Source organism: Mobula hypostoma, chromosome 12 (genome assembly GCF_963921235.1).
Source record: "Mobula hypostoma chromosome 12, sMobHyp1.1, whole genome shotgun sequence".
NCBI classification, from domain to species: Eukaryota; Metazoa; Chordata; class Chondrichthyes; order Myliobatiformes; family Myliobatidae; genus Mobula; species Mobula hypostoma.
Window position 1 is genome coordinate 113,752,201 of NC_086108.1, and position 15,875 is coordinate 113,768,075.

The window sequence follows — 15,875 nt, forward strand, 5'->3', positions numbered from 1 at the left end:
GCACAGGAAGAGCTTCTTCCCTGAGGCTGTGACACTGCTGAACCTCACATCACAGCGCTAAGCAGTATTGCATCCGTATTGTACTGTCTCAGTACTATTTGTGTGCTGTAGCACTTTTTTTACTTGCAGTTATTTTGTAAATAACACTATTCTTTGCGTTTCTGGTCAGATGCTAAGTGCATTTAATTGGCTTTGTATCTGTACTCAGCACAATGACAATACAGTTGAATCTAATCCAATCTAATCAATCTGCATTTGGTTTCCCCAGAGTAAAGGAGAACACATTGTGTACATCAGCCAGGATTCTAGATTCAGAGAAATGTAACTGAACCAGTCACTTTAGCAAGCTCCCTGTAATCCTTCACAGGGAGGGCCATGTGAATTTGGTTAGGTACACACAAAATACTCTGCAGATGCTGGGGTCAAAGCAACACTCACAACACGCTGGAGGAACTCAGCAGGTCGGGCAGCATCCATGGAAACGATTAGTCAACGTTTCAGGCCAGAACCCTTTTCGGGATGCTGCCCGACCTGCTGAGTTCCTCCAGTGTGTTGTGAGTGTTGAATTTGATCAGGTATTTGCTGCATGAAGAGTTCTTTAAAAATAAAACAAGGACTCTTTCCCTCACAAATAACCCTTCGCTCCAGCTGTCAATGGTAGATGTTACTTTTCAAATTCAACTTCAGGTTCAGTTTACTGTCATTCAATCATACATATGTACAGTATACCCCCAAATGAAACAGCATTTCTCCAGACCAAGGTACACACACTGGCTCTTCATGTATGATGAGACCTGCGAGGTGACAGGGAGTTCAGCAGTCTCATGGCCTAGGGAAAGAAACCATTTCCCATCCTAACAGTCCTTGTCCTGATGCGATGGTACCTCTTCCCTGAGGGTGAGTTCAAAGAGAGTGTTGGATAGATGGGAGGGATCACTGACAATGCTAAGGACCGTGCGTATGGAGTGCTCTGTTTAAATTATCTTGGATAGAGAAATCTCAATGATACTCTCAGCAGTCCTCACAGTCCTTTGTAGGCTCTTGCAGTCAGATGCATACCAGACGATGGTGCACTGGTCAACAGACTTTCAATGAGCTCCTATAAAAACTGGTTAGAATGGTATGGGGGAGGGGAGCCTAGCTCACCCCAATCTCCTCAGGAAATGGAGATGCTACTACGCTTTCTTTACTAAAAAGGTGGTGTTGAGATCCCCTCATTCTACTTAATTCCTCTCAGTTCCAGTGTTTTCAATATCATGACCTCACCGAATGCAACAGCTTATTCCAAGACTTAAACAATAGCTGACTGACCTGATTGAAGGCTGAAGAAGAGGTCCTCATCCTCCAGTAATTCTTGGACACAGTCCAATCTCGTGTTAATAGTCTCCACATCAACAAGAGGCTCCAATATATTTGAACGAAGCCTGCGACTCCCTCCAGCTGTCTTTGTGTAATTCAGGACTCCAAAAAGTGTGTGATTATTTCTGCAAAACAATTGCAAAGCATTTCACTTTTGAAAGAGATAAATGATAATGCAATGAAGCATAAAGAACAGGAAGCCAGTCAGCTTCACAAACCAACGTATCTTCTTTCAGGAACTTTTTGTTTGCCTACAGACAAATCCTGACACTTAGTTGAAAATTCATGGACAATCCAGTAGTGGAGAGAGGGGAAGCAATTTAATTAGTTTTATCAGATAGATGCATTGTCAGAAATAGATAGAGATAAAAACAGCTAAAAAAATAAGAAATGTGATAAGTAAAAAAATGATGCACAATACAACAGATACCAAATATTATTTGATATAAAATGATGATGCCAAGAAACAAAATAATGACAGACAGAAAGAAAAGTGGAGGTTCTGATGGTGGTGGAAGAGTATTGTAGAAGGTATGTCTATGAGGGTTCACAATCATCCAGGTCATTGTATATCAAGGCAATTGGACTTTGCTATGTTGTCTACAAGACGTTTTGTCACTCATCCAATAGGCTTCTCCAGTTCTAATCCATGATGGGTAGTTTTCCAGTTTATAAACTCTGTGAGTTGTTCAAAGGTATAGCACTCACCTGAGGATTGTTAAGAGTCATTGTCTTAATTTTGCATGAATGGAGGTGTGAACTGTTGTGGAGACGCCAGGGTAGAGATGTTAGGACTGTATTGTAAGTAGCGCATAGGTAGTGTTGTACCCCACCCCCTCTGTTCAGGGATGGGTTTTCCAGTTTGACAAAGGTGGCATCTTTAACCTCTCTTTGAAACCACCTCTCCCTCCTGACCAAAATGTGCACATTATCATCAAAGGAATGTCTCTTGTCCTTTAGGTGTAGATATACAGCCAGATCTTGGCCTGAGGTGTTAGCGCTCCTATAACATGGGAGGGCTAACACTTCAGGTCAAGACTCAGCTCTATAAAATACACATAATTATAGACACACACACACACGTGTGTGTGTGTGTGTGTGTGTGTGTGTGTGTATGTGTATATAATTATGTGTATTTTATAGAGCTGAGTCTTGACCTCTTTATAGAGTTTTATAAAGCTGAGTCTTGACCTGAAGTGTTAGCCCTCCCATGTTATAGGAGCCTAACACCTCAGGCCAAGACCTGGCTGTATATCTACACCTAAAGGACAAGAGCCATTCCTTTGATGATAATGTGCACATTTTGGTCAGGAAGGAGAGGTGTGTGTGTGTTCCTCCAGCACACTGTATGTGTATCTAGTGTATCTACAGAGGAAAATAAACAGTTGTTTTGGGCCAAGAACCTTTATCGGGGTCATCTTAGCTGCTAATTGCTAATTGTCTTATTATTAGTGCTTATACTGAGATACAGAGAACAGCTTTTGTTTTGTATGTCATCCAGACAGATCATTTGTATTTCAAGGCTCTACAAAACGGAAAAAGTATTATCAGAATACAGAATATGATGTCATAGCAACAGAGGAAGTGCAGTGTGGGCAGACCATAAGGTACAAGGGTCATAGTGAGGTACAGCAGGAGATCAGTGTTCGTCTTTGTCATACAGAAGGTCTGTTCAATAGTCATAGAGCACTACAGCAAAAAAAAAACAGGCCTTTTGGTCCATACAGTCCATGCTGAACTGTTATTCTGTTTAGTTCCATCAACCCAAACCAGGACCATAGCCCTGCATAACTCTGTTATCCATGTACTTCTTCAAATTTTTCTAAGTGAAGACATTCCCCTGAAATGTTCCACCTTTCACTCTTAACCCATGACTTTTAATTGTGTCACCCAACCTCTGTAGAAAAAGCTTGCTTCCATTAATCCTCATCATTTATATAATAGCAATTCTTGAGCCCAATGGGACGTGCTTTCAGGCTTTTATATGTTCTACCCAATGGGAGGGTGGAGAAGAGTGATTGATGGCAGAGCAGAGTTGGCTAAAGTTTCTGAAAATAGTTCACAAGGTGCAGGACAGGTATGGCCCACAGAGAAAGTAGTTCTCAAATGGCAGGGTTAGGAAACCATGGCTGACAAGGGAAACTAAGGACTGCATTAAAACCAAGGAAAGGGCATATGAGGTAGCAGAAGTGAGTGGGAAGCTGGATCATAGGGAAACTTTTAAAATCCAACAAAATATTTAAAATATTTAAAATGTCACTGTCTACGGGTGAGGTGCCAGAGGATTGGAGAGTAGCTCATGTTGTTCCGTTGTTTAAAAAAGGATAGAAAAGTAATCCGGGAAATTATAGGCCGGTAAGTTTAACGTCGGTAGTAGGTAAGTTATTGGAGAGAGTAATAAGAGACAGAATCTAGAAGTATTTGGATAGAGAGGGACTTATTAGGGAGAGTCAACATGGCTTTGTGCGTGGTAGGTCATGTTTGACCAATCTATTGGAGTTTTTTGAGGAGGTTACCAGGAAAGTGGATGAAGGGAAGGCAGTGGATATTGTCTACATGGATTTCAGTAAGGCCTTTGACAAGGTCCCGCATGGGAGGTTAGTTAGGAAAATTCAGTCACTAGGTATACATGGAGAGGTGGTAAATTGGATTAGACATTGGCTCAATGGAAGAAGCCAAAGAGTTGTAGTAGAGAATTGCTTCTCTGAGTGGAGGCCGTGACTAGTGGTGTGCCACAGGGATCAGTGCTGGGTCCATTGTTATTTGTCATCTATATCAATGATCTGGATGATAATGTGGTAAATTGGATCAGCAAATTTGCTGACGATACAAAGATTGGAGGTAGAAACATAGAAACATAGAAAATAGGTGCAGGAGTAGGCCATTCGGCCCTTCGAGCCTGCACCCCCATTTATTATGATCATGGCTGATCATCCAACTCAGAACCCTGCACCAGCCTTCCCTCCATACCCCCTGATCCCCGTAGCCACAAGGGCCATATCTAACTCCCTCTTAAATATAGCCAATGAACTGGCCTCAACTGTTTCCTGTGGCAGAGAATTCCACAGATTCACTACTCTCTGTGTGAAGAAGTTTTTCCTAATCTCGGTCCTAAAAGGCTTCCCCTTTATCCTCAAACTGTGACCCCTCGTTCTGGAGGTGTAGTAGACAGTGAGGAAGGTTTTCAAAGCCTGCAGAGGGACTTGGACCAGCTGGAAAAATGGGCTGAAAAATGGCAGATGGAGTTTAATACAGACAAGTGTGAGGTATTGCACGTTGGAAGGACAAACTAAGGTAGAACATACAGGGTTAATGGTAAGGCACTGAGGAGTGCAGTAGAACAGAGGGATCTGGGAATACAGGTACAAAATTCCCTAAAAGTGGCGTCACAGCTAGATAGGGTAGATAGGGTCGTAAAGAGAGCTTTTGGTACATTGGCCTTTATTAATCAAAGTATTGAGAATAAGAGCTGGAATGTTATGATGAGGTTGTATAAGGCATTGGTGAGGCCGAATCTGGAGTATTGTGTTCAGTTTTGGTCACCAAATTACAGGAAGGATATAAATAAGTTTGAAAGAGTGTAGAGAAAGTTTACAAGGATGTTGCCGGGACTTGAGAAACTCAGTTACAGGGAAAGGTTGAATAGGTTAGGAATTTATTCCCTGGAGCGTAGAAGAATGAGGGGAGATTTGATAGAGGTATATAAAATTATGATGGGTATAGATAGGGTGAATGCAAGCAGGCTTTTTCCACTGAGGCAAGGGGAGAAAAAAACAGAGGACATGGGTTAAGGGTGAGGGGGGAAAAGTTTAAAGGGAACATTAGGCGGGGGCTTCTTCACACAGAGAGTGGTGGGAGTATGGAATGAGCTGCCAGATGAGGTGGTAAGTGCGGGTTCTTTTTTAACATTTAAGAATAAATTGGACAGATACATGGATGGGAGGTGTATGGAGGGATATGGTCCATGTGCAGGTCAGTGGGACTAGGCAGAAAATGGTTCGGCACAGCCAAGAAGGGCCAAAAGGCCTGTTTCTGTGCTGTAGTTTCTATGGTTTCTAAAAGCCAACTAAAACAGCTATCAGAAGGGAAAAGATGAAAACTAACCATAATGTAAAGCAGGATACTAGAAGTTTTTTCAGTTATACAAAGAGTAAAAGGGAGGTGAGAGTGGATAATGGACCACTGGAAAATGATGCTTGTGAGGTAGTAATGGGAGACAAAGAAATGTCAGATGAACTTAATGGGTACTTTGCATCCGTCTTCACTGTGAAAGACACTAGCAGTGTGCCAGAGATCCGCGAGTATCAGGGAACAGGAGTGAATGCCATTGCTATTACAAAGGAAAGAGTGCTAGGCAAACTCAAAGGTGGCTAAGACACCTGGACCAGATGGACTATAGCCTAGAGTCCTGAATGAGATTGCTGAAGAGATAACCAATACATTGGTCATGATTTTTCAAGAATCACTTGATTCTGGCATGGTCCCAGAGGGCTGGAAGATTGCAAATGTCATTCCACTCTTTAAGAAGGGAGGAAGGCAAAAGAAAGGAAATTACAGGTCAGTTAGCCACACTTCACTGGTTGGGGAAGTGTTGGAATCTATTATTAAGGGTGAGGTTTTGGATACTTGAAGACTAATGATAAAATAAGCATGGTTTCTGAAAAGGGAAATTTTGCCTGACAAATCTGTTAAGAGTTCTTTGAGGAAGTAACAAGCAGCGTGGACAAAGGAGAGGCAGTGAATGTCATTTACTTACATTTTCAGAAGGCAGCTGATAAGGTGCCATGCATGAGGCTGCTTAACAAGATAAAGTTCCATGGCGTTACAGGAAAGATACTGGCATGGATAGAGGAATGGCTGACATGCAGGAGGCAATGAGTGGGAATAAAAGGGGCCTTTTCTGGTTGGCTGCTGGTGACTAGTGGTGTTCCTCAGACGTCAGTATTGGGACTACTCCATTTCACATTGTTTGTCTATGATTTAGATAATGGGATTGATGGCTTTGTGGCAAAGTTCGTGGATGATAGAAAGATAGGTGGAGGGGTAGGTAGTGCTGAGGAAGCAACGCAATTACAGCAAGACTTAGATAAATTGGAAGAATGGGCAAAAAAGTGGCAGATGGAACTGTTGGGAAATGTATGATAATGCATTTCGGTAAAAAGAACAATAGTGCAGAATGTTATCTACACGGGGAGAAGGTTCAAACACCAGAGGTGCAGAGGAACCAGAAGGTTAATTTACAGGTTGAGTCTGAGGTAAAGAAGGCAAATGCAATGTTAGCATTTGTATCAAAGGGAATAGAATATAAAAGCAAGGAAATAATGCTAAGGCTTTATAAGACACTAGTCAGGCTGCAGAGGAGTATTGGCAACAGTTTTGGGCTCCATGTCTCAGCAAGAGTGTGTTGTCATTGGAGAGAGTCCAGAGGAGGTTCACGAGGATGACTCCAGGAATGAAGGGGTTAACATATGAGGAGCATTTGGCAACTTTAGGCCAGTACTCACTGCAATTTAGAAGAATGCTTGGGGATCTCATTGAAACCTATGGAATGTTTAAAGGACTAAATAGTGTGGATGTGGAGAGGATGTTTCCCTTCCTGGGTGAATCTAGAACTAGAGGACAAAACCTTAAAACTGAGGGGTGACCTTTTAGAACAGAGTTAAGGATTTTTTTTAAGCCAGAGGAGTAAATCTGTGGAATGCTCTACCACAGATTATGGTAGAGGCCAGATCTGTGCATATACTTAAGACAGAAGTTGATATTTCCTGATCAGTCAGGGTATCAAAGGATATGGCGAGAAGGCAGGTGTATGGGGTGAGTGGGATCCTGGATCAGCCATGATGGAATGGTGAAGCAGATTCAATGGGCTGAATGGCCTAATTCTACTTGTATGTCTTATGGTCAAATGCCTGATCAAGTTCACCTAGCCCTCGCTAATGCACCCATGAAGGACTATAGGGAGCTTGCTAAAATGGCTGACAGTCTACACTCAGCTAGGCAGTGGCGCATCATTCCTCTTCCTTTCTCTACCTCAATAAGCCTGGTCAGCAAGGCCCTCAACATAAGGATGCCCACGGCTACAAAACAATGCCGAACCTCTGTATATATCACGCTCACTTTGGCATGAACACGAGGAAATGCTGACCACTTTTAAGCTTTGACACTGCCAGCACATCAGAGATCTGCGAATGCTGTGGGTTTCAGCTGTCAGGGTTGTCTACTGTTCATTAAGGACACCCTTTTAGGGTGACACTTTCTGTGTGGCGCAGGTGTTCAAGTGAGCGTACTACTGGCATCGCCTATTGATGAGAAGGCAAAGAGTGACAAAACCTCATAGGAGGCCGTCAACGGGGGCAAGATCCAGACTTACGTGACACGACAGGGGACATTCTGCTTCAGTGGGCGACGTTACACATGGTGGCTAGACCTCTGCTCAGTGCAGATTTCCTGCGTGCCCGAAGATTATTAGTCAATCTTAAGAAATGCTGGCTTGTGGATGTCAAAGGTTTTGAGTCGTAACCCTGCTCCCCTAGTAACTTCCCCACAATGACTGAGTTTGTCTGACTGCTGGACAAATTCCCAAACGTCACCAAGTCCACTTTCTCCACTACAGTCATAAAACATGGGGCTAAGCATCAAATTTCTACAACTAGCCTGCCAGTCCATGCCTGCACATGTTGACTGGACCCAGAAAAGCTAGGAACCATGAAGGCTGTGTTTTCCAACATGGAAAGACTTGGCATCGTATGCCAGTTGAATAGCCCCTGGGCTTCGCCCCTCCATATGGTGGTTGCAGCCTATGTGGCAGCTACCAACTCCAAAAACCAGGTCACCACCCCTGATTGTTACCCATTCCCACACATCTAAGACTTTTCAGCTCATTTAGCCAGAAAGTTGATATTTACTTAATTTGATCAAGTTAGGGGCCACCAGCAAGTATCTGTGTGCTTGGAAGACATTCCCAAAATGGCTATGACAACCCTGTTTGGTCTCTTTGAGTTTCTGCACATGCTATTTGGGCTGAAAAATCTTGGATTCTGTATTAAAAGATTTAAGATTTTCTTTTTTGTTTACCCGGATGACATAATTGTCGCCAATGCATCCTAATCTGAACACATATTTAATCTCCACACACGTTGAGTGCTTACGCCAACAAGGGTTGATTAATAACCCTGCTAAGTGCCAGTTTGGGTTGTCAAGCATTGACTTTCTCAGCCATCACATCTCTGCAGAAGTGTGAAACCCCTCCCATCAAAAGTAGCCACTATTATGGATTTCCTACCACCCCGCACTACTGAAAAACAAAAGGGGCTTTTAGGCATGAATTACAGTCACCACTTTATTCCGTGAGCTGCTGAACTTATGCTGTCCTGTATAATGCGCTTAAAGGTAATACCCTTAATCACAGGCTTGATGGGTCAGCATACATGACCAGGGCATTTGATGATACCACACAACCTCGTTCCAACGCGACCCTACTGGTGCACCTGCCTGCCAATGCACCTATAGCCATACTACTGATGCTTCCGACTATGCTCTGGGTCCTGTGCATGAACAGTTGGTTGAAGGCGTGTAGTAGCCCTCACCTTCTTCAGCTGGCAGCTCCATTTTCTGCTGAAAGGAAGTACAGCAGATTTGACCATGAGCTTCTTGGTCTCTATCTGGCTGTCTGCCATTCTCATTTTTTTCCAGAAGGGTGCCATTTCACAGCGTCTGTTGACCATAAATTCACATGCATGTGATGGCCAAACTATCAGACTTTTGGTCTGCACAGCAGCAACGCCAACTGGCCTACATATCAGAGTTCAGAACTGATATACAATATATCAAGGGTAAAAATAACGCCATGGCTGATACTTCCTCTGACCGTGGTCCCCAATTCATATCAGACTTTTGGACTGAGAAGGCACAGAACCGTGGCATTAAGCTACATCACACCACGGCGTATCACTCACAGTACAGTGGCCTATGCAAGCAGTTTTCCCATTCTTTAAAGGATGCTCTGAAGGCTTCCCTTTAGGATAAGTGTTGGCATGCTTGACTCCTGTGGGTCCTGCTGGGGCTCAGAGCAACTCCAAAAGAGGACCTGCAGTTGTCTGTGGCTGAGTTGGTACAGGGACAGCTATATTGAGTGCCGGGTGATTTTATTCCTGGCACCATGACTGCCTTAGTTGGCCTCTCAACGGCATTCCACCCTCCTCAGTAAATTCAACCCCTTTGCACCAGTTCCTACCTCCCATCATGGTGTACAGCACTCTTGAGTTCCAATTGACCAACATTTCACCTTGTTTTTTTGGTCTGCCATGACCCACACATGGTCCTTTTACATAAGAACATAAGAAATAGGGGCAGAAGTAGGCCATCTGGCCCGTCAAGCCTGCTCCACCATTCAATAAGACGATGGCTGATCTGGCCATGGACTCATCTCCACCTACCTGCCTTCTCCCCATCACCCTTAATTCCCCAATTATGCTAAAATTTATCCAACCTTGTCTTAAATGTATTTACTAAGGAGCTTCCACTGCTTCATTGGGCAGAGAATTCCACAGATTCACCACTCTCTGGGAAAAACAGTTCCTCATCCCCATCATAAATCTTGAGGCTATGTTCCCTAGTTCTAGTCTCACCTACCAGTGGAAACAACTTTCCTGCCTCTATCTTATCTATCCCTTTCATAATTTTATATGTTTCCATAAGATCTCCTTTCATTCATCTGAATTACAGTGAGTACAGTCCCAGGCGACTCAATTTCTCCTCATAGTGTAACCCCTCACATCTGGAATCAACCTGGTTCCTCTGAACTGTAAACTTAAATTTTGCCAGACCAAATAATCACACCGCACACAAGTCTTTACTTTAACCTTTTCACTAGTTTATTGTTCGAGCTCAGCCGGCGAGAAAACTCGAAGCCGAACATCAAAGAGACAGAGTTTCTACCTGCCTCTCTGGCAGCTCAAACGAGCTTCTGATTTAACAAGCTGGAATGCTACAATTTATAGGACTAACAGACAAAGAACACTTAGTTACCCTGATATTCCCACCAAGTCAGTTAGAGCAAACTTAATTAATTAGATAAGAGAGTACGGGTTTCCCCCACCATCTGAAGGTAGAGCGTTCCTATGAAATGGTTCGTAAGCCGGAGTGTCGTAAAGCGAAGAAGCAATTACCATTTATTTATATGGGAAAATTTTGTGAGCGTTCGCAGACCCATAAATAACCTACCAAATCATGCCAAATAACACATAAAACCTAAAATAACAGTAACATATAGTAAAAGCAGGAACGATATGATAAATACACAGCCTATATAAAGTAGAAATACTTTTCCACAATCATTGTCGGCACTGTTCTCTGTAGCGAAAATCTCATGCAAGTGCTCTCGGCAGAAAATCTCACGCAAGCGCTGTTGGCAGAAACACTCTCTCCAGTAACCTTTAAGCTATGAAGCTGCCAAATCATACCAAATAACACGTAAAAATACACAGCCAATATAAAGTAGAAATAATGTATGTACAGCGTAGTACCACTTACGGGAATCGGGAAAACAGCTTGCCGAGCACACTGATGATGGTGTGTTAGACTGAGTCGTCAGAGTTTGGGTGGTGCAGTGGCCCCCACCCCACTGCCAATTGCATCGCCTCTGATCTGGGCCGACAATTATGTGTCGGGTGGCACCTAATTAATTAGCATGTTTATTTCAGCTTTTTACTTAAAGATGTGCTGTGTGCCTCCCGGCTACCGCTGCATCCTCCGCGAATCAGTATCTGTCCGCAGCCCGGGGGTTGGGGTGGTGGGACACTGGGGTGTCATCTCATCGTCGTCTGTTTCCATTAGGGCAGGCAGCTCATCTTCTTCTATGACTGCCTGCCTCGATGTCGAAGGTCGAGGTTCGTCGTCTGCTGTGGCTGATGCGGAAGGCTTGCTTGACTGCTGAGCCTCGCGCATTTTTCTATCATACAGTTCTTTGTTAGCACTCAAACCATTCTGCAAAAACCCCTAAACCTACGTACCCTTTCAAAATTAAAGTCGTACTTTATCATTGCAGCGAAAATCTCACGCAGTTGCCTCACGTTCAGTTCGCTACTGCATTCGGTTTCGATTGATATCCTTTCCTCTTCCAATTGCATCAGCTCTTCATCTATCAGTTCTTGTTCATGGGCTGCCAAAACCTCTTCAACATCACCTTCATCAACTTCCACAAGCCAAACTCACATTGCCCTTACTTCGTTCACCACGATCAAAACGCTTAATTATGTCTAGTTTTACGCTAAGTGTAACACCCTTACGAGCTCTTTTAGGCTTTTCCAATACCTTAGAACTCATGTTGCAAACGGCTGCTCACAGGCATGTCTTTAAGCAATGCCGGCTAGAATGCCATTCCGAATCGGGGGGAAAGCGGCTGCTCGGGGCACGCGCTGCCCTTTTTTCCCGTGCGCTGCTTTTTTCCGTAACAGTGAAAACACCTTCTGTTAGCGAAATCAGGTAACTAATGTAGGTCTTTCGTAACAGTGAGGTTTCGTAAAGCAAACGTTCAAAAAGCTGGGGACTCCTGTATCCATATCATTGCTGCTCTTGCTTCTGGTTCATTCAATGAGTCCAGATTTTCACAAAGTGTTGCAATAACACTTTCATACTTGTTTGGGTATTTATGGAAAATGTCCTTTATTACTACAATAGCTTCTTGGACGATGTAGTTTACTTTTGTCTGAATGAGGTCAAGTAGCTTATTCACGCAGTATTCTGCTGATTGCTCAACTTTGATTGCACATCATCCAATTGCACGTACAGCTTTTCATACAAAGTTTCAGTGGCATACTCCTTCAATTCCGCCAAAACCTGTGCAATGTTGGCTTGAGAAGCCAATCGAATCACAATATCCAGTTTTTCCAGTTTCACATATATCTTTACAAAGAAAACCTTCATTCAGTACATTCATTTAAGGCTGTTAAAAGCTTGCTGATTGTCTGAAAATTGAGGCTCGTTCCACTATGCCAGCTGCTTTTGGATGATGGGTGCAGTGGAACTGTTGTTTTATAGCCAACTCCTTGCAAATTTCCTCATTTATTTTGGTAACAAGATGCAGCCTATTGTCCGGGTTTATCATTTCTGGAAGTCCATAGTGAGGAATTATTTCTTTTAGCAATATTTTCCTAACAGTCACAGCGGTATTGTTAGTTGTAGGAACAGCTTCAATCCATCTGCTAAATACATCTACTATCACTAAGCAATACTTATAACAATGTACTCTGGGTAATTCTATAAAATCGAGTTGTAAACGAGAAAAAGCTCCACCAGGCAAGGGGGTAGTTCCAGAAACACAAGGCGTTCCCTTTTCCAGCACTTGTTTTTTACAAATTAAATATACTGTGGCTCGTTTTCTGGAAATCAGGGTGTCACCAAGATTGTAATGATGTATTAACCATTCCCTCCTTTCCCAAGTGTGTACAATTATGTACATAATCTATCAAAATAAGTAAGAACACAGAAGGAACACAGACCTGTCCCGCAGGAGTCACCCATAAATTGGTCTGAGGTTCAAGGTGGCAACCCATTTGGGACCATAGTTTGCACTCTCCTTCAGGGGCGTCCCTCTTTGAACATATGCATTTCCCCCATATCTGGCATACCCATCCTTAGATTTTGTGTAATAGGAGCTTACTAGGTTCCCGAGGGGACTAAAAGTGTGGGGTCCAAGGCTGTCCGTTTTGCTGCTGCGCCAGCCGAGCATTACCCTTAAATATCTCATCAGGTTCCCCAGTATGGGTTGCACATCTAATAATATTGTATTCAACCTGAGCCTGAGGCTCCGGAGGGTTCCTGTACTGTGGAAGACGTCCTGCCTCGTCCCTGTGCCAAAGACGCCGCGCCCCAGCGGCCTCAATGACTACAGACCGGTGGCATTGACCTCCCACATCATGAAGACCCTGGAGAGACTTGTTCTGGAGCTGCTCCGACCTATGATCAGGCCACACTTAGATCCCCTCCAGTTTGCCTACCAGCCCCGACTAGGAGTTGAGGATGCCATCGTCTACCTGCTGAACTGTGTCTACGCCCACCTGGACAAGCCAGCGAGCGCTGTGAGGGTCATGTTTTTTGATTTCTCCAGTGCGTTCAACACCATCCACCCTGCTCTGCTGGGGGAGAAACTGACAGCGATGCAGGTGGATGCTTCCCTGGTATCATGGATGCTTGATTACCTGACTGGCAGACCACAGTACTTGTGCTTGCAACACTGTGTCCGACAGAATGATCAGTAGCACTGGGGCTCCACAGGGGACTGTCTTGTCTCCCTTTCTCTTCACCATTTACACCTCTGACTTCAACTACTGCACAGAGTCTTGTCATCTTCAGAAGTTTTCAGATGACTCTGCCATAGTTGGATGCATCAGCAAGGGAGATGAGGCTGAGTACAAGGCTACGGTAGGAAACATGGTGTGAGCAGAATTACCTGCAGCTTAATGTGAAAAAGACTAAGGAGCTGGTGGTGGACCTGTAGAGAGCTAAGGTACCGGTGACCCCTGTTTTCATCCGGGGGTCAGTGTGGACATGGTGGAGGATTACAAATACCTGGGGATACGAATTGACAATAAACTGGACTGGTCAAAGAACACTGAGGCTGTCTACAAGAAGGGTCAGAGCCGTCTCTATTTCCTGAGGAGACTGAGGTGCTTTAACATCTGCCGGACGATGCTGAGGATGTTCTACGAGTCTGTGGTGGCCAGTGCTATCATGTTTGCTGTTGTGTGCTGGGGCAGCAGGCTGAGGGTAGCAGACACCAACAGAATCAACAAACTCATTCGTAATGCCAGTGATGGGAATGGAACTGGATTCTCTCACGGTGGTGTCTGAAAAGAGGATGCTGTCTAAATTGCATGCCATCTTGGACAATGTCTCCCATCCACTACATAATGTACTGGGTGGGCACAGGAGTACATTCAGCCAGAGACTCATTCCACCGAGATGCAACACAGAGTGTCACAGGAAGTCATTCCTGCCTGTGGCCATCAAACTTTACAACTCCTCCCTTGGAGGGTCAGACACCCTGAGCCAATAGGCTGGTCCTGGACTTATTTCATAATTTACTGGCATAATTTACATATTACTATTTAACTATTTATGGTTTTATTACTATTTATTATTTATGGTGTAACTGTAACGAAAAACTAATTTCCCCCGGGATCAATAAAGTATGACTATGACTATGACTAATAGCCAAAACTCAAGGTAGCTGTAGAGCAGTGAGTAAGTTGTTTACAAAGTGGGGGGGAGGGGAGCAGAGGAAGTCAGGAATCCCCAAGGTTCTGTAGTCAGGTCATAACTGGCATAATGTAAAGGTCCACACTTTAATCTGTTAGAGATTTCTTTTCCACAGGCTTTTTCATTTTAAAATTCGAAACATTAATCAAAGAGGATTCCAGTTTAGGCTTGTACTTTTGGCTCCTCCCCTGAAGCCCTCATTCAGGCCCTTTTTATTTTGTTCCAAATAGTTGTGGACTCCCTCTTCAAAGTCATCTTCATTTATGACTTTGCGTTTTTTTTAAGGTCTTCTACAAAGAATTGGTTCTGTGGTGGATTCTTCAAAATCACAACTGAGTAGTCTGTTGCTAGGATACAGGCATGAGTCAGGGCAAGTAGCTCAGCTTTCTGGGTGGAGACAGCTGCTGCAAAGGAGACTTGCTCAATTCCTTCACTGTCGTCACTTATCGCATAGCCAGAACATCATTTACCTGCTGTATCCACAAAAGAGCTTCCATCCTCATAAAATGTTGCCTCGGGCTTGAGGGGGTATTGCGGAAGGAATGAGAGAGTCTGTCCTTCTTTCACGGTGATCCAGACCGGGGGGGGGGGGGGGGTGCAGTTGGTGTGACCGACTTCATGGCCTGAAATTGCCCAGAGATGGGGTACAACCTCTTGGGTTTGGTCAATATTAAAAGAGTGTCTTACCAGATGTCCAGTCTTCACCTTTGACTCCTTCCAGTATTGGAGTTGGCCCGTGGCCAAGTCTTGCCAGTCTCTCTCGGTGCTGTAGGTTTGTTTTGTCAGCGTGTAGGCAAGGAACCCTAGGCTCTTTGGCATAAACCCAGGGCGAATCCTAACAGTGGTATGGGAAACTACCAGTCCTGTCTGTCGCCAAAGGGAATCTGGAACTTCAGCTAGTAATGCACTGCCCTCTTTTCCTTTAACCTCTCCAAACACTGTGACTGGGAACTTCTATCCCTCGAGGGGTGCATAATATTGGCTTTCCTCAGTGGCTCACCCGTAGGGTCATAGCACAGGGTCACATGGGAGGCGACAGCTGGCAGTGGGAGCTCAAACGAAGAGGAGCCCACCACTGGGAGGGGGTTGGTAACTGATGAAGCTGTCGGTTGTTCACTAGTCCCACGGTGATACCCTTGTCTGTGCTTAGAATCTCGACTTCCAACAGACAGAGCAAGTCTCACTCTGCTAGATTACCCCCATACTGGTGGTGGCTGTAAATGAAGCCTCACACTGGGTCCTCCTGGAATTTCAAGTGC

At 44.2% G+C, this 15,875-nt stretch overlaps 1 protein-coding gene across 1 annotated transcript in view; it reads right to left on the bottom strand.

Annotated features, from left to right (window-relative positions):
• Positions 1-15,875, bottom strand: part of msh4 (mutS homolog 4) — a 256,979-nt gene that overhangs the window by 106,316 nt on the left and 134,788 nt on the right. The window contains exon 7 of the mRNA XM_063063470.1: positions 1,312-1,484. Coding sequence (XP_062919540.1) covers positions 1,312-1,484 — 173 coding nt within the window. The remainder of the gene's footprint in view (positions 1-1,311; positions 1,485-15,875) is intronic.